We start from the raw sequence: 19064 nt of genomic DNA on the forward strand, positions 1-19064 counted from the left end.
ACCACAAATGTAAAGGATTTTAAGAATTTGAATTTTTCTAATTGTGAGCGTTCCAGGGTTTTTAGTAGGGATGCTCATTGGAGGATCCCATTGCTGGTAGCTACTCACAGGTTGTCGTCTGAACCTATCAGATGCAGTTTTTACTTGGGGGTGAGGGACGTTATGTTCTTCTGGCTCTCTCCATCTCACCCTGAGTGAGAACCCTTTGTCACTGTCATCTTGAGATTAGTGGAAGGCTGGTGGGGCTGGGAGGAGGACAGCCTGATGCTGCTCAGTGTGTGAGCAAGCGCACTACATTCTTAGAAATTGCTTAGCCTTTTTGGCTGTCCCTTTATGGCTTGATTTTAGTGTTTTGTGCCAAATTTCTTGTTTCCCTTTTTTTTTTAAATTTAAAAATTTCTATAAATAGCAACAAATGCACACCCAGAAGTGGAAAGCAGTGTTGTGGAAGCCCTAAGTTGGCCAGAATTGGTAGGCCAAACACACCTTCTTTCTTCACTTTCCCTTCCCTTTTAAAGCCTTTGTTTTAGGCAAAAGGAAATTGGTGTATTTGGAGAGCAGTTGTTGGCTTTCATGACAAGACTTGTTAGTCTAATTGGTAAGGACCTAGAGCTGCGAGTGGAATGAATAGAAAAGTTAGTGCTGAAGCAGGCATGCTGGGAGGAAGCAAAGCCCTGGCTATTCCTCCCATCTTATGGATCTCCAGGGGAAGCTTTCTGGAAGGCCCTGGGTTCCCTGATGAGCAACCTCGAAGTGCCTGGGACCTTCCCATTCCCCATTCTACCAGAATGTAGGCCAGGCTAAACACATGGGCGACAGTAGTTCTTTTGCTGTTTTCTGTGATACAACATGATAATAGTTTTCCTTTCTGACAGAGGCCCTGCTTGCTTATTTGTCTAGTAAACACCTATTCTCCATCCTAAAATAAACCTCAAGTGTACAGTGTGAGGGTCCAGCTGGTGTTTCAGGAACAGTGTTGTGCCTTAGGAGAGCACTAAGAAGGCAGGTACATGCAGACTTAACTTGTTTTTCTTGACAGTGCTCTCTCTCTCTCTCTCTCTCTCTCTCTCTCTCTCTCTCTCTCTCTGCCTGTGCCTGTCCTTAGCCCAGGTGTACTGTGCTTGAGAATTAGATGTTGCCTAGTGAGCAGGATAGCCTTTTATGGGCTGGTTTAATTGAAGGATCTTAATAGTGTCCTGATGTGAAAGTGTCCTGGCCCAGCCAACTCTTTGCATTTTCAGGAGACAACCCCAGAGTCTTGCTCTTAAGAGATGCCTTCAACCTTTGTCTGCTTGTTTGTGATGTTCCATTCTTACACTTCCTCATACCCCTCCTGCAGGTGATTTAGGAGTCACTGGAACCTCTTTGTGTTCTACTGGCAGCTTGTTGCAGAAGAGAATTTCATTCTCTCCTGACTGATTGAGCGAACAGTCTGTATTTTCATGTTTGAAGAACTTTCATTTACCCCTGTGAATCACTCACTAGACAGTGCTGAGCTGTGGGTAGATGAATGGGAGCCTTCTTAGTTATCTGATACTTTGACTGTGGTGAGAATAAAGGAGGAATAAAGTTGCCTGGGTGGCGTCTGCATGAGCCAGGAAGAGTTCAAACGGTGTGGGTATTGAATAGGACCTAGACCTGTCTCTTCAGAAACCTTAACGTCTTCTGCTGTATAACCTCAGGGGGTCTTATGAACATGGAGTTTCTATCCTGACCACTCCTTTGACTTCCTTCCAGCTTTTGAGTTAATTTAACTTGAACGAAACAATTATCTTTGTCTACAGTTTTACTTTGAGAGAATTGTATGCTTGCATGCAGTGGTAAGAATCTTATATATCTTTTACCTAGTGTCTCTAGTGGTGCCTTCTTTTAATTAATCTTTTTTAAAACTTGAACTTAGGCTGAAAAGATTACTCAGTAGTAAAAACCTCCTGTTGCGGGCCCGACAACCTGAGTTCAGTTTACGGTATGGTGGAGGGAGTGAAGGGGAGCTCTGCAAGTTGTCCTCTGACCTCTGTCCTATGTATGGTATTTAATATTTAGGAGTCAGGAAAGCTGGCTCAGAGGTTATTTTTTTTCTGCTTCTGTTTTTTGTTTGTCTTTTCAAAACCGGGTTTCTCTGTAGCTTTGGAACCTGTCTTGGAACTAGCTCTTGTAGACCAGGCTGGCCTCAAACTCACAGAGATCCGCCTGCCTCTGCCTCTCAAGTGCTGGGATTAGAGGCATGTGCCACCATCGCCCACCGGCTCAGTGGTTAGTTAAGAACACTGGCTGCTCTTGCAGAGGACCTGGGTTCAATTCCCAGCACCCACATGGTGGCTTACAGCCATCTTTAAATTCAGTTCGAGGAAATCTAATATTCTCTTGTGACTCACAGGTTCTAGGCACATAAATGGTGCACATGCATACATGTAGACAAAGTGCACATAAAATAAAAATAAATATTTTGATCTTTTTGAGAAAAATATTTTTAAGAATAAAGTTTAAAAGTAAAAGTCAAACATACCAAGGTTGTACAGTTTGGCACTGGCAATATTTCTCATCTGGTAGAGGAACCTGAGCTGGGCCCCAGGATCTCTCAAGAAGACAGAAGAGAACTGACTCTGGAGACTTGATCTTTGATCTCCTCACATGTGCTATGATACACACATGCCTAAGCAGTCACACAAACTTTTTAAGACTGTATAATTGTCTACAGTGGTAGCGGTAGCTGTAGAAGTAGTAGTTTTGTTTCCTTCCAAAGTTATCTATCCCTATTTAAAGATCATGTATCAACTCCCTTTTACTTATATATACCACAGCATGAACTATGTTTTGGATCTTGCCTTTTAAATTGAGCAATATATCTTGGAGACCTAGCTTTGTTAGTGCAGAAAGAGCTTCTTTATTTATACAATGGCATAGTATTCCCTGAGTAGATAAGATATAATTTATTTAACTAGTCCCCTAATCTTTGCTATTACACACAATGTTGCAATGAATATTCTTTACATATACACTTCCCCACATGTATAATCATGAGTAATTATTTTCCTGTGATAAATTCCAAAAAATAAGATAGCTGGGTCAAAGTATGTACTTTAATTTTGATAAATAACTGCCAGGTTGTTTTACATAGAGATTTTACCAGGTTACATTCTCACCAACAGTGGTGTCTGTGGATGCTTGCTTTCACTGTTGACAGCACCATTATTCCTATATGTTTCCTTTTTTGGGTGTGCTTTCTTCATTTTCCCGCTGGGTTATCTACTCAGTGATGTGTAGGAATGTGGAATCTAGCTCTTAGCAATATAAAGTACTGGTGTTTTCTCAAAATACTGACTTTGTTCACAGAGAATTTTATAGCTAATAATTGTGGAAAGTTTTCCTGTAGTCAGATATGTTGTCATTTGTTATGGCTGCTGAGTTTGTATCATAGTTAGAAAGTTTATTTCCAAATTATATATTTTTTAAATTATGCACTGTTTCCTAATGTGATTTTCTTCCTCCTTTTTTTTTTTCTCTTCCCTCTTTACCCATCTGGAATTTGTTCTTTGGTGTAAAGAGGTAGATGTATAGATCTCATTCTATAGATACAAGTGCTTTCTTTGGTAGCGGAGTGCCTTTGATAGCTGTTTTTCATTGATTCCTGCAGGAGAGTTTGTGATGTGGGAGAGGCCTAGGGGCAACTCCTGTGCTGGGTGGGTGGTGGTAGCGTACCAGCTCAGCACAGCTGTTTTCACAGCCAGTACTTCGTAGATACAAAACTGATTTAAAAGGTGGATAACTTGCCAGAATTCTTGCCATTAATGTCCAAACAATGTAGTAGTCTTTTTATATCACATTTTATTTATCCATTTATTTGTGGTGAGTGTGTATGAGTGTACACACGCGTGTAATATCATAGGACAACTTGCAGGAGTTGGTTCTCCTTTCCATCAGTGTGGATCTTGGAGGTTAAATGCAGATCATCAGGCCATTTATCATCAGCACCATTTATCCACTGAGGCAAGTCTGTGATTTTTTTTAAGATTTATATGTATGTTTTGTTTGCATATATGTCTGTGTGCCACATGCATTCCTGGTGTCCTAGGAAATCAGAATAGGGAGTTGGATTCGCTGGAATTGGAATTATGGATAGCTGTAAGCCTGTGAGTGCTAGGAATCAACCCCAGGTCCTCTACAAGAATAAGTGCTCTTAAACCACCAAGCCATCTCTCCGGTGTCTATAATGTTATCTTAAACTGAGTTTCTCTTCCTCATCCCTGACTATGGTACTGAAAAGGGGAGGGCACCTGGGAGAAGAGATGCTTGACCTGATGGCTATATTTGGGTATAGGGTTATGAGACAAATTTAAGAGACTTTAGAAGACCCTTGGAGTCCTGAAACACTGCAGAATTAAAGAACTACTGTGTGTATTCATTAACAGAATCTTTAGATTCAAGTAATACATAGTGTGTCTTTATGTCAGCTTGACACAGGTTAGGGTCATCTAAGAAGAAGGGATCTCAATTAAGAAAATGCCTTTGAGGTATTTTTTTGATTGATGATTGGTGTGGAAAGGCCCAGCCCACTGTGGGCAGTACTGCCCTTGGGGCAGGTGATTCTGGGGTGTGCAAGTAAGCAGGCTGAGCAAGCCATGAGAAGCAAGCCAGTAAGAATCACTCCCCCATGGTCTTTACATCAGCTCCTGCCTCCAGGTACCCGCCTTAAGTTCTTGCTTTTGGTCTTGTGTTTATCATAGCAATAAAATGTAACTAATACTCGTAGAAAGAATATTTTTCTCAAAGGAGGGAAAAGTCCTTCTTAGTAGTATAAAAGTATCTCTCAGAAAAACAAAATTTACACATAGCTGTTACTGAGATTGTAGACAGTTAACAAGTTTCTCTCATTCATTTTAAACACAGTCCAGTTACCTAAGTAGAAATTAGGTGCTGTACTGTGTCTTTGTGGAGACTTGGGTGTCATTTTGAATGGGTTAGGCATCCTCTATCTGACCTCACAGCTTAAGTGTTGCTATGACTGTTAAAAAAGGCTATATTATACATATAATTTGTATTTTAGATTTTTAAGTCATTTTCCTGGTATGTAATTTTGGTTGAAGAACTGGGTCATATGAGTTCACAAGTCAGCCTTTTTCTGTAGTTCATTACTGATTACTACTAAACATGCTAATCTTTCAGAAATATACATTTCCTTCAAAGTAATTCAATTGTTCTGCTTTCTACATTTACATAACAACTACTGGCGCGCAAGAACATGACATTCCATTTTTACCATTCTGAAAATAGAGTACAAATTATAAGCATTGAGAAGTAGGGTACAACTGTCACCTGTGGAATCTTGAATTCAGGGTTGCTTTTCTTCTGTGCTAATTTTTTTTTTCATACCAAGATAAGTGTCACAAATAGCACCCTTTCTTGTAGCATTTCCCAAATTAGAATAGCAGGTATGAACTAAATGGGAATCGTGCAGTACCACCAGGAAATGAGCCATGGCTGAGATTGTCTTTGGAAGGTTACAAGGGTAGATCATTCACAAAGCACTCTCCAGGGTTACCAAAGAAGTCTGTGCTCTGTTGTGCGTCTGCCTAGCTCACTTGCCATGAACCTTCATAAATAAAGTCCAAATCTCTTCTGTTCAATTTCTGGCATAAAGTATATGTTTGTTTGCTTGTTTTTCCTTAAGGTACAAACCTAGAGGAATGTGTAAATTACTTAAAGACCAACTATAACTGGACTCTTCTGATCTTCCCTGTGTTTGTTCCATGGTACCTGTCAGGGCTGGATTTGAGAGTTTAGGGTTCCAAGAGGAGTGCAGTGTACTGTTTGAATCATTTTCTTCACATGGATTCCATAAACTTTAATGTTGCTTTAAAAGAATCTTATGACATCAGTACGCCTCATTTCTTCTGTGTGCAAGTGTAGCCCTTGGGAAATGTAGAGGAGGGCCAAGGCTCCTGATGCTGTTGGCAAGAAGTGCCCTAGAACCACAGACCTCCTTCCGCCTTGGGTGTGCTCAGCTTTTAACTTCCAGTCAGCACCTGAAGAGAAGAGGCCCTGTGTGTGTGTGGCCATGGTAAAGCACTCTTTTTCCAGGTCTTGACCACTGATGCTGCTGGGTACCATGAATTTAGTCAGACTCCACTCTTGGATTGCTTTACAGTTACCACAGAGGGGAGTTTCAACTTAATTTTGGTATGAATGAAATTGCTGACAGTCTTAATGTATGTCAAAAGTCAGTTATTATTGCTGGTGTTATGTGAAATGGGATCTTGCTCTGTGGCCCAGGCTGACTTTGAACTTGGGGCAGTCTTCCTTCATCAGCCTCTGAAGTACTGAGATTATGAGCATGAGTCACTACACCCAGCTATTTAGTCTTTTTTTAATTAATTTTTTTGTTATTATTGTGTTTGTGGGCATGTGGTTGCCCCAGAGTGGATTTGGAAGTCAGAAGACAGCTTTGGGAGCCTGCCTTTCCTTTCACTGTATGTAATGTAGGTTAATGACTTACTAGGTCACCTCATCAGCCCCGTTTAAAAAGTGCATCAGGCCATGCCCAGAGGCAACAAATAGCCCCAAACACCTGCGTGTTTGTGACAGCATTCCCCATCTACTGTTAATGTGTTCAGGTTCTTCTAGGTATGTGTGCCTTGGTGCTGTGGGTTTAAATGACAAGTTTATTTTCTTGCCTGGGTAGGAACATAGTTATCACTCTTGTAGTGTGTAGTTCTTTCCAAAGCTTCCTTTTTTCAGCTTCTTGCTGTCAAATATGGAGGGTAGAGTGTTTCTCTGAATTGTGGGGTTTTGTTTGTGAGTTTTTGTGGGTTTCTCTAGTCCCTGAGTGGTTCCATATTAGAAATATTGGAGTATGTGGTATAGCTCTTATCATAGTGCTGTTTGTTAGCCTACTTGGATATCAGTAGCATTGCTACTATTAGGCTGCCTTTAGGAGCCTGCCATATTCATTATATATGGGAAATAATTTTTGGGAGTATAATAGGCAGTAATGTTAGCAAAGTTTCGTTTATCAAATTTTACCTTAAAATCTAAGGTTAGATACCACCACTCCATGTCTGTCTCTCCCTCCATCCTGCCCTTATTTTCTTTCTCCCAATCCCCTTTTTCTGGCTAGCTCAGAACTTGCTGTGTCACTATGTATGTAGATCGGGCTGGCCTTTAACTCTTAGCAATCTGCCTGCCTCTGTCTCCCATGAGTGCTGGAATTAAAGACATGTGCTACAATGCCTGCCATAAGGGACCTTTTGAATATGAAGAACCTTTGTATTTTAAGAAGTCAAATTCACAAGGATGAAAATAAACAGCTTTGATAACTTCATGTAGGCATTGCTGATCAAATGAAAGTTAAGAATCCAGAGGGTTATAGCAATGACATAGGAAGGTAAAAATAGAGAAAGGGTTGAATTTGCATTGAAAGATGAGAGTGCCTACCCATCAGAGGGGTGCTGATGGTGCAGAAACTCCATGTTAAAAGTCTGATCTTGGCAAATAGCATGCACACTGAAGGTGGGATCTCACTTGTTAAAATGAGAACTTGTTCACAGGACTAAGGAGTATTGTGCTGCCATGAAAGCAGAAGCCATCTAGGATTTTCATCTAGAACTGTTTTGGTTTTTGAAGACAAGGTTTCTCTGTAGCTTTGTAGCCTGTCCTGGAAATTGCTCTGTAGACCATACTGGTCTCAAACTCACAGAGATACATCTGTCTCTGCCTCCCAAGTGCTGGGATTAAAGGTGTGCGCCACCACTGCCCATAGAACTTTTTAAAGAGACTTTTTATTTTTCTTGTATTTAAGATAAAATTGACATATAATATACTGCTTGTATTTAAACTATACAGTTTGATACATCTTGATATGTATACAAAAGATAATATGTTCTTTACCACCAAAGTCTCCTTTTGCCCACTTGCCACCCTCCTGTCCATCTTTTCCCACCTTTCCCCAAACCTGTCTGCCTTCTATTAATATAGATTAATTTGCATTTCCTGATATTTTTAGGCAAATGGAATAATTTAGCAGCTCCTCTAGTTTGCCTCTTTTACCTATCGTTATTATTTTGAGGTTTATTTGTGTTGTGTACATCAGTGCTTCATTCCTTTTATTGCTGAGCAACAGTTTGTTGTGTTCTGTATCCAATTTATCCATGCACTTCTGAAAGTATATTTGGGCATTTCTAGTTTCCAGCAATTACTAACTGTCATGAATGTTTATTTGAAAGTCTTTGTTGGAGGCACATGTTTTGTTAGTTCAGTGACTGGGTCATAGGCAAGTGTATGTTTGACTCTTTCAGAGCCAAAGTGCTTTGCAGAGTGATCTTACCGTTCCATAGCACCACGATGAGACAGTCCAGTTGCTAATGCTAAGTATGACCAGAGTGCATTAGTGGAGTGCTGCTGATGTTTGATACATGCAGTATTGTGCATTATTTTACGCCATTTCCAAAGGAAGCTTGAAGATACTGTATGTAACTGACATATTGCTTATCATGTCACAAGATGCAGCTGAAGGCAGGAGAAAATGTCTGTACCCTTCTGGAGTAAAGAAATGTATTACTAAAGTTTTGTAGTTGTAATGTTAATGTTTTCTTCCTGTGTGCCACTCAGTCTCAAAAATGATTTCTATCTCCAGTGTAGTGTTTGGCTGTGTCTTCTAATTTAATATCATGTACAAATTACATTAGCATTCCATTAAATTCTCTCAGTCAGATCCAACAAATGAAATAATGTTAAGAACAAATCCAACACAGATATTTGGAGTGCCCTACTATATAATTTCCTCTGTCTAAATTGGTGTATTCCAGCAGACTCCCTTTCTTATGCATTTGAAATGAAAAACACTTTCAATGAACAATGGAACATTCTGTTTAACTCTTTTCACTGCACCCTTTTGTTACTTTTTCTCTTCCCAAATATTCATGTGGTATCATTAATCCTTAATTGGTTTTGATTGGTAATGGTTTGTGCCTAGTTATTTTCCTTCTGTTTCATAAATTGCAAGGATTACCTTTTGTCTTTTAAGGACATACATACTTGACAAATCACAAGTATTAGGTGTGGTTTGGAAATTCTGTTTAAATCTGTTGAGGAGAGTTCTCAGTGGGCAGACAGTGAGTGGCATACACTTCTTTGATGGACAGAGATAATTAAACTGTGATGCCACCTCAGGGGTCCGTGAGGATCTGAGGGCCAGGCTCCTCTTGCACAGTCAGGAAACTGCTGTCACATTTGTAGGCTTCAGGACCACATCATCCCTGTCCTACTCTCTGACAGGATGAGAACCTTGTGTGTTCCCCACTGAAATAGCACATAGGTGCTCTTTATGGCAACATGAATGACTTTGTCCTTGGTCATAAGAAAGTCTGGGAAATAGGCCCGATGGGATTTGGAATTAGCATTGGTAATAACAGAGCTGAGGTACACTACCAGAAAATGGAGTAACAGCTAAAAGAATTACTGTGAACAGTGTGGTATAGAAGCATTCTAAATGACCTTGTGGCATCTGATCTACTTAGTTAATTAGCTAGAAAACCATAATGATTGAAATGTAGCAGGGTGAAGTGTAGATTCTAGAATATTTTGAAATTGTCTAGGACTGTCGACTAAAAATTTTCTAAAGTTCTGAGATATGACTTTTATAAATAGGTAGTTTCAAAATGGTTTAAAGTATGGGCTGGGGATGTAGCTCAGTAGTTAAGAGCACTTGTTGTTCATGCAGAGACAATTCCCAACAATCATATGATGGTTCTCAACCATCTGTGACTCCAGTTCCATGAGATCCAGTGCCCTCTTTGCAAGCACCAACGCACACTCCTGGAACACATACATACTTGCTTGCAAAACACTACACACGAAATAAAGTGAATAAAGATTTTAAAGTATGAGTCCCTGGAAATGTGTTAATTAGGAGACAAAAAGATGAGTCAGTATTTGAAGCTGTTTTTTTTTTAATTGAATTTTTTGTGGTGATAATTGTAGATTTCATGTGGAGTTGTAAGAAACAGTACAAAAGAATTCCGCATACTCTAACCCAGTTTTCCCCAATGGTAACTGCTTGTAAAACTGTAGTACAGAATCACAGCCAAGATTGTAACATTAATATAACCCATGGATTTACATCGTTTCTTTTTTACTTGTATTTATATATATGTGCATAAATAATTCTACACAGTTCTGTCGCATCTCCATCACTTTGGAGACAGAGCACCTCTATAACCTCATCTGTCGTGTCCTCACCTGCATCCTATGGTACCAACCACTTGTCCTGTCAGAAATGCCATCAGAGAGTACATAATTTGGCCCTTTTCACTTGGCAGGACTCCCTGGATACACATTAATAGCAGTTTGCCTCTGGTACATTTTCCGTGTTGGGTATGTGACTGTATCTGTTCAGGTCTGTCCTCTAGTCTGTGGAGTTGCTTGTAAATTCTGGGACTAGAAGAGCTGCTACTTAGACAGCCATGGTGTGGGTAGTCTTGGAAGCTACTGGTGAGCAATTATCCAGACCTTTAAGAAAGGGAAGATTCTCCTGAATATGTGCAGCCATTTCCTGTCCAACTGAGCCTTGGCCCTTCATTTAGACAGTTCATTTTACTGTACTAGCCAAGATACTGACAGTCCTTCCTCTCCTGTCCTTCATGGGTGATCTCTTAACTGGTTTAACACAGCATGCTACACTTGTACCATCATACAGTACACAGCCTTTGGCACTGGCTTTGTCACTCAGCATAACTCCCTGGCAATTTATCTAGGTGGTGGTTGTACTTTCTGCTCATACTTTGAAACACCAAAGGCACTACCAAGCTCTCCTCAGAGTACTCAGGAGTATCATTGGAGTAGGAGAACTGAACACAAAGGACAAAGGCTCCTCCCCTATGTTGCCTCTGTAGTTAATAAGTCTGGTCCAGAGCTCCAAGGCCAGAAGAAGCATGGCCACTTTGCTACTCAACTCTTGGACTCTCTGCATAAGACTCAACATCGAGCAGGTACTATGGGAATAAATGAATGAGGCAGAAGAGAGTATTTTTAATAGCAGTCAGGGACTTTTGACATGTTGCATAGTAAGCTCAGGAAAGTGTGAGAGTATCAACAGGATGCTGGCTCTGGCTCTCTGCCTCCCTCCAACAAAGTAAGCTCATAAACACCAGGCTCTTTACCAGTCTTGTCACTTCTTCTCCCTTCTCCTTTTCTTTCTTCCTTCTCTACTCCTCTTTTCCCTCCCCTCCTAAGCTCACAGTGTTGCCCAGGCTCTCCTCAAACTCCAGGAGCCCAATGTGCTCCTGCTCCTGCTCCCTAAACGGCTAGACTGTTGGCACGCCATTGTGCTCTCCAGAAAATTCTCCTTTTAGATCTCTGTTCAGATGCCACTGCCTCAGCAGTAGCAGCAAATGTCTCACACTGCCTGTCCCTTCACCAACTTTATTCGTGGCATTTGTCATGACTTCCTGGCATTGTGTTTCCTGTCCTTTGTCTAGGATGTCAGCACTCTAAAGACAGGGACTGTCTCTTTTGCTTACTGTTATGGGTCAGTAACTGTGCGTCACAGTCATGAAGTGTACTTATTAGATTTTATCCTGTACTTTTGAAGCTTCCCCCCGCCCCACCCCAAGACAGGGTTTCTTTGTAGCCCTGGCTGTCCTGGAATCTGTTCTGTAGACCAGGCTGGCCTCAAACACACAGAGATCTACCTGCCTCTGCTCTCTGAGTGCTGGAATTAAAGGTGTGTGCCACCACTGTTGGCTTTGAGACTTTCTTTAAACATGTCTCCCATCTAAAGGACAAAAAGCATTGTTCACTCTTTGTTGTTGTTGTTCTTTTTTTTTTTCAGCTTGAACCCAGGGTTTGCATGTGCCAGGCAAGTGCTCTATTACTGAATTACACACACACCCTATAGTGTTTATTCTTTCATTGATAGATACGTACATGGAACCCCTCCTGTGTTCTCAGTACCTGTATGAGGCAAGTGACAAGAAGAGTCAGGCTGATAGCTCCTCCATACCCATCCATGTACTGAAGTGTGCGGGATGCTCTGGATCAGGCCTGCTATAGGAGATCTCAGTATTGATACTCACTGGGAAAGGCAGCCTTTTGGTTGGAGGTGGGGATACTACAGGATTTTGTGAGCATGATTCTGTGTCCAGTGTAGGAAGATGTATATGCCATCTGATTTTACAATGCTTTCATTCTGAGAGCACTCCTTTCTTATCTTGCCCCTTGTTACTTGTTATTCCCTGTGTAGAGTGCTGCTCTCTTGCCGTCCACAGGGACCTTTCCCAACCATGCCATTCTCTATCAATTCACCCTGCCCTGTCACCACCTGAAACATTTCTTTTCGGCTCTTATTTTGTTGTAGACAATATTTATTCCCTCTTCCCTCAGCAAACTGAAGTTTGTCCCAGTGCTTGAGAAGGTGCCTGGCTCATGCTAGAGACACCTAGTGTTTGTTAAAGAACAAGATCCATTTCCTGGCCTCATGTGTAAAACACAGAGAGGAATTCCTAAGACACATCCCTAACAGGACCAGGTACCCTGCAGAAGGCTCTGTGTTGGCCCTGAGGCTAATGGTGATATAGTGTCTGCCTTAACACATGCAGGACAACAGTTGTATTGTGTACAGAAAAGAGCAAATTTCTTTGGAATTTGAGTTGGTAAGGAAGATTTCATTGAAGCACGTGGGTATGAGAGCTAGAATTTGACAGTGAACAATAAAAGAGAGGGGTTTTTGGTTGTTGTTTTTTGGTGGTGGTAAAGTGTGCAGAATGGATGAGTAGGGAAGTAGAGGTTGTATTTGCCCCCTGAGGGACAGCACTGGAGAGTTGTAGTCCAGATCAACTGTTGTTAGCTTTCTTCTGCTTGGTGTCAGGCTACAGGAGCCTTTGGGCAGGTTTTTAGGAATGTCTGCTCCATTGCTCTTCAGTATTGTGAACTTTCATGCAGAGCAATTCTTCCTGTGCTACAGCTCAGACATTAGTGGATGTTTTCATTTTTATTCAAGTACCGGCTTTTATGTGTGTGGGGGGGAGCATAGTGTATGTGTGTGCATGTGTGTGCATGTATCTAGAAGCCAGAGGTCAGCCTCAGGAGTCTTTCATTCCTCAGGAGCCATCCAGTTTGGTTTTGAGACAGTCTCCCTCTGAAACCTTGAGCTTGCCAATTAGGCTAGGCTGTTTCTAGCCAGTCCTAGGAACACACATGGAGATTTGAAGTACATGTCACCACAATTAGCATTTTTCTTCCTCCTCTCCTCCCCTCCAGTTCCCTTCCTCCTCCTCCTCTTCTTCTTTTTTCTTCCTAAGACAAGTTTTCTCTGTGTAGCCCTAACTGTCCTGGAACTTACATTGTAGACCAGTCTGCCCTCAAACTCAGAGATCTGCCTCCAAGTGCTGAGATTAAAGGCATGTACCACCATGCACGGCCTTGTATGTGTTTTTTAAAACAAATAATACATTTTATTTTGTGTGTTTGTGTGCAAAGGTGTGTAGGTTAGAGGACAGCTTGCAAGGGTGGGGTCTCTACTTTCACAGTGTGCTCCCAGGGATCAGCCTCAGCTTGTCACATTTGGCAGCTGTGCCTTTTAGACAATAAGACAGCTTACCGACCAGAATTACCACTCTCAAAAGTTTTCTTTCAACTGATAACTATTACAAAAATGATAAACAATGCTGGTTTTCCCTTTGGGGTCTCTTGTAGTTTGGGGCTATAGTTGTAACTCAGTGTAGAACCTGTGCTTGGCATGCAGGAGGCCTTGAATTCTATGCTCAGTGTGACAGAAGGGGCCAGAGGGAATATAGTTTGACTTCTTACCTTTCTAGATTTATTCTGGATTGTAATGTCTATTCCCTGTTGTATCTTCTTGTTTGCCTACATATACTTTAGTTCTTTCAGTACTAACAAATGAAAGCAGAAGTGACACAGATTAGCCTCCTACAGAGGCAAGTGCTGGTACCTAGTAGTAAAACCAGCTTCTAGACAATGGCCGTTCACCTTTTATGTCCAGACCCACACGAAAGAGAACATTGGGGTAAACAGATGAGAGTCCCTGGGGGCTGTGAGGGATTTGAAAAGCCCTCGATTCCATATATATTTGAAACTGAGTCACCTGTGGACACTATTGCCTAGCAAGTCATAGGAACTCAGTAAATACAGTGTGCTGAATTGATTTGGTAGCAGTTTGGAAGGAAGGAGGTAGGTACAAAAGAAACATCCACCTGTCCTTTATACTTAGAAACTGTGGATGGTTAAGGGGAACTCACCTCACCTGGCGTCTATCTCTCTCTCTCTGTTTCCTTCCTTCCTTTGTTAGTTTGCACGCTTGGTAAAGTTATTATTATTATTGTTATTATTATTATTATTATTATTATTATTTTGGTTTTTTGAGGCAGGGTTTCTCTGTGCAATACTCCTGGATGTTCTGGAGCTTACTATGTAGACCAGGCTGGCCTCGAACTCACAGAGATCCACCTGTCTCTGCCTCCCAAGTACTGGGATTAAAGGCATGTGCCACCACTGCCCAACTATTTTTTTTTTAATATGCCTGAGGGTTTTGCCTGCATGTGTGTCTGTGTGAGAGTGTCAGATCCCTTGGAACCGGAGTTACAGACAGTTGTGAACTGTTGTATAGGTGCCGAGACATAAATTTGAGTCCTGAGAAAGCAACCAGTGCTCTTAACTGCCCCAACATTTGGTAAAGTTTCAATATGTCGATTTTAATGAGTACATTTGTGTCAGCAGTTTTCAAGCCTGTTAGAACACTTGGGAGGGGGTGGTTTAAAGAAATCCCTAGCGATCCTATGTCACTGAGCTGGAATGCTGCCTGAGCAGTAGTTTTGTGTTTGTTGTTTAGGGTGACAGTCTTGAATTTAGAGTTCAAATCTGTATGGTTTTGAAAAGTCTTTTTCTTCTTTTTCCTGAGTTGTTTTGAGAATGAGCCACTGACCTGGTGCCCAGGCACACGCAGCTCTTCACCAGTGCTGTAAAGATTTTTAGGCAAACAGAACATTCTCCTGTACTCCTGCAGCATGACCGCCAGAAGCAAAGATCTCATCCTGCACAGTGCTTCACACCTGTAATTGCAGTTCTCCAGAGGTGGAGGCAGGAGAATTGCTTGAATTTGAGGCCAGTCTGGACTACATAGTGAGTCCAAGGCTGGGCTGCTATAGTGAGACTCTGCTTCAAAATAAACCAAAACAAAATGCAAAGTCAATATTGGTTCCTTGCTGCCATTGACTCTTCTGCCCTATTGAAGGCATATCCCTCCCATTATTGCCTCCTAACTGCATCTTTTTGAGCCTTTGTAGCAAAAGGACTGCCTGATAGTTTTGGTGTTAGCCCCTCAGTTTCCCTCTACTCACAGCAGTTTTCAAGTTTTCCATGACTTTGACCTGGGAAGCTTTCCAACCTTTTGCTTTGTAGTTTGCCTCTTAGCTTTCATGGTGCAGCTGTCTGATAGGTAAGTCCCATGGTGATAGATGATAATGGGTGATAAGAGTACTTGATTAAGGTTGTGTCTCCCAGCCTACTATTACTCTTCCCCTTCAAAACTGAAAAGTATTTTGTGGGTAGGTGCTTTTAAGCTCTTTGAAGGTTCCATTCCATTCACCTCTTATAATTTATTCATTTTTTATTTCTCCTTTGTTTTACAAATTTACATGATTTATAACCTCTTTTAGCAATACTTACAGTGATCTTATGTCATCCCATAGATTAGAATCCCCTTCAATCTGTCTTCTAATTTAAGGATTTCTACTTTGTGGCAGGCAGTTTGTTTTCATAGTACGCTTCCCTGGACCTAACCCCTCCAATTAGCACTTTGGTTCCTCCCCCCCAAATAACTGTGGTTCTTTTAGTAAAGAATGGTAATTAAAAGCTGCAAGTCTGTGTGCTAAGTAGGCTCATTACTATTTGAGTATTCATTGTTTTGTAGCCTCATAGTTACAGATACACAGAGGGAGGGTGTGAGAAGGGAGAGAATAGGCACATGTATATGTTATGTCTCTGTTTATTGAAAACAATGAGTACTTGCTGATAACCAATTTAGATCCAACTCCATGTGTTTGTTCTTCCCCCATTGTATTTTTGTAGCTCCTTTTTGTTGAGGCTGAAAAATCTGGCTGCTGTTGTCTTACTGCCCTTCTATATTGTCGCCCTTCTGCATGCAAGTGCCTTTCCATTGCCGCTAGATTGGGTGTCCTCCTCATGCTTGGGCTCTGAGTTAGCACAGGGATCTTTAGAGCTTCCAAAATGATAATTCTGTGCAGGTAACACCTGAACTAAGAGGCAAGTCCTACGCCGTTTGATTCAAGCAAGTCAGGTGGGCTTTTAAATACAATTTGGCAAAGTAAAAATTCCCTAAGAAGGTGAAAAGTAAGAAGACTTAAATTCTACCAAGATGCTGCTGAAAAACACAAAGAAAAGTAAAACGGAGAAAGCAAAGCTTGTGTCCTAGAAAGCTTTGAAAAGTATTTGCTTTGGAAAGAAGTATCCTTCTATTTGAGCATGAATTTCACTCTCTTCCCTGAATTACCTGTTTATAGGAAAGAATTCAAAAAGGTTAGTTGTTTTTTGAGAATGTATCTCATTAAGACCTTTTTATTTTAGTGTGGCATTTTAATGTAAATTTAATTTTGGAAATTTTATACTTAGGATAAATGGTAACTTGCTTTTTCAAAGCACCAAATATTTAAGCAGGAGATGTTCAGACTATGGCTTCCTTTTCTGTAGCTAGTTTCACTATAAAATGTGGGGACTCAGTTGTGGTGACAGGGAATCTCGTCCTCTCCTTCCGCTTGATGAGAGGCAGAGTGGCGTTGCTAGAGCCACTGTAACAGGGACTGGGCAACCCCTTTAGATGGCCACACCCATCCGTCCCAGTTTCTTTTTCAAAAATTTATTATAATTTGATGCATATAGATGTCTTGTCTGTGTATATATTTATGCACGGTATGAGTAGTACCTGGTGCCCAGGAAGGGCAGAAAAGGGCATTGGTTGTGAGTTGTCATATGGGTGCTGGGAATCAAACTCATGTCCTCTTCAAAAAAGCAGCTAGTGCTCTTAAGCCCTGAACCCTCTGTCCAGCACTGGCCGAACTGTACTGCTGCAGATTCACATACAGCACACAGAAAAGTTTGCCTTTGGTTGTATTTTCATATGAAAGTTGCATTTGGAGTTTGAGTTTTGCATATAAAACTTGTGTATTTATGCCCAGCAGTGTAGGAGAAAAAGTCTGATATTTGTGTATGTGGATTTAGTGATAGTTTACAGGAAAGTAAATAGTTTTTTTAAAATACTGTTTTGCTTTGTGGGTTGTCTCTTTTGATGAAGTGTCACTTATGTAGCCAATGGTAGCTTGTAACTCAACAATCCCTCTCACTCCACTTCCCAAAGTATCCCACATGGTGGGATTGCCTACTGCTATGTCTGATGTAGAAAATTCTTGTTTTCTATGGGTAAAAATACTGATTGCTACCGGACGGTGGTAGTGCATGCCTTTAATCCCAGCAGAGACAGGCAGATCTCTGTTAGTTTGAGGCCAGTCTGGTCTACAGAGTGAGTTCCAGGACAGGCTCCAAAGCTACAGAAAAAACCCTGTCTTGAAAAAACAAAAACAAAAAAACTGATTGCCTTTGCTTTGTGTAGTTGAATGCATTTGACTAGATCTGCCTTCTTCCCTAGACCGGAGTCCCTCTGGAACTCTTTTTTGTGGGTTTGCCATTTGCAAACTTGTTAGTTCCTTAGTTGCTTCTTTAATCTTTTTTTATCTTGGTTATTTTCTAGATGATGTCTGTGAAGCCATGAATTGATGTGTCATTACCTAAGATCCTAATTGCCATAGTTAGAATAAATAGTACATTTCAGAGTTACTTTGAATTTGTAATATAAATTGTATAATCTTAAGATTTAGCACAATTCCTCAACTGGAGCTCTATTAGTGTTATTGTTTTTTTTTTTGCTGAATGGAGCAGATTGATTGACCTGATTTGTATTTGTAGGGAAAAAAAATGCAGTTATGAATTCACCCAACAGAGACCACTTTGATTTCTAGAACTCTTAGTACCTTCCTTAAAAACACAAATAGTGGGGTTGAGGAGATAGCTGTTGAGTTCAAATGCCCAGCACTTGTGATTTCTTTTGTTGGAGTTGGGGGTGAGGCAGGGTCTGTCTGTATAGCTCTGGCTGTCCTGGAACTCACTCTGTAGACCAAACTGACCTCAAACTCACAGGGATCTACTTCCCAAGTGCTGGGATTAAAGGCATGCACCACTGCCACCACCATCTGGCTCACTTATGTTTTTGTTTTTTCAAAAAAAAAAAAAAAAGAAAAGAAAGAAAGAAAGAAAGAAAGAAGAGCCAGATTAGTGGTACACACCTATAATCCCAGCTCTAGGGCAGGGGGTTAGGGATCAGAGGCAGGTGGATCCCTGGGGCTTATCAACCACTCGGTCTACTATAAACAGCAAGCTATAGGTTCAGTCTCAAAAAAAAAAAATGAGGTGGAAGGGCTTAAAGGATGGCTCAGTAGTTAAGAGTGCTTGCTGTTCTTCCAAAGGACCCAAGTCAATTCCTAGCACTCAGTGATGGCTCATAGCCATCTATAACTCCTGTTCTTGAGATCCGACATCCTTTTCTGGCCTCCTCAGGTACCATTCACACAGATAGTATACAGACAAAATATCTATATCCCTAAAATAAAATGAAATTAAAAAAAGGAAAAGGCAGAGTGATGAAGGAAGAAACCCATGGCTCTATGGGGTATGGATGTGCTGTGTAACCTTTCTGGTGTTACTTCTTTTACAGAGAGAAGGAGCAAGAAAGGGAAGAACAGTTAATGGAAGACAAGAAAAGGAAGAAAGAGGATAAAAAGAAAAAAGAAGCCACTCAGAAGGTGAGTTAGGCATTTAGGTCTATCATTTGCTAGTGCTCCCTAATTAGTGACTGCCTTACTTGAATACCTACCCAAGATATTAGTTTATTTGAAAGTAGAAAAAGACATTTAGGTCTATCATTTGCCAGTGCTCCCTAGTTAGTGACTGCCTTACTTGAATACCTACCCAAGATATTAGTTTATTTG

The 19064-nt window shown here is 41.0% G+C and overlaps 1 protein-coding gene across 10 annotated transcripts in view; it reads left to right on the forward strand.

Moving 5' to 3' along the window:
* Tnrc6b (trinucleotide repeat containing adaptor 6B) overlaps nt 1–19064 on the forward strand; it is a 227430-nt gene that overhangs the window by 135585 nt on the left and 72781 nt on the right. For all 10 annotated transcript variants that reach the window (XM_041671892.1, XM_041671890.1, XM_041671894.1 and 7 more), the window contains one exon: nt 18791–18878. In XM_041671892.1, coding sequence (XP_041527826.1) covers nt 18791–18878 — 88 coding nt within the window. The remainder of the gene's footprint in view (nt 1–18790; nt 18879–19064) is intronic.

Source organism: Microtus oregoni, unplaced genomic scaffold (genome assembly GCF_018167655.1).
Source record: "Microtus oregoni isolate MIOR12 unplaced genomic scaffold, Mior012 000022F_ref0000154, whole genome shotgun sequence".
Classification (NCBI taxonomy): domain Eukaryota; kingdom Metazoa; phylum Chordata; class Mammalia; order Rodentia; family Cricetidae; genus Microtus; species Microtus oregoni.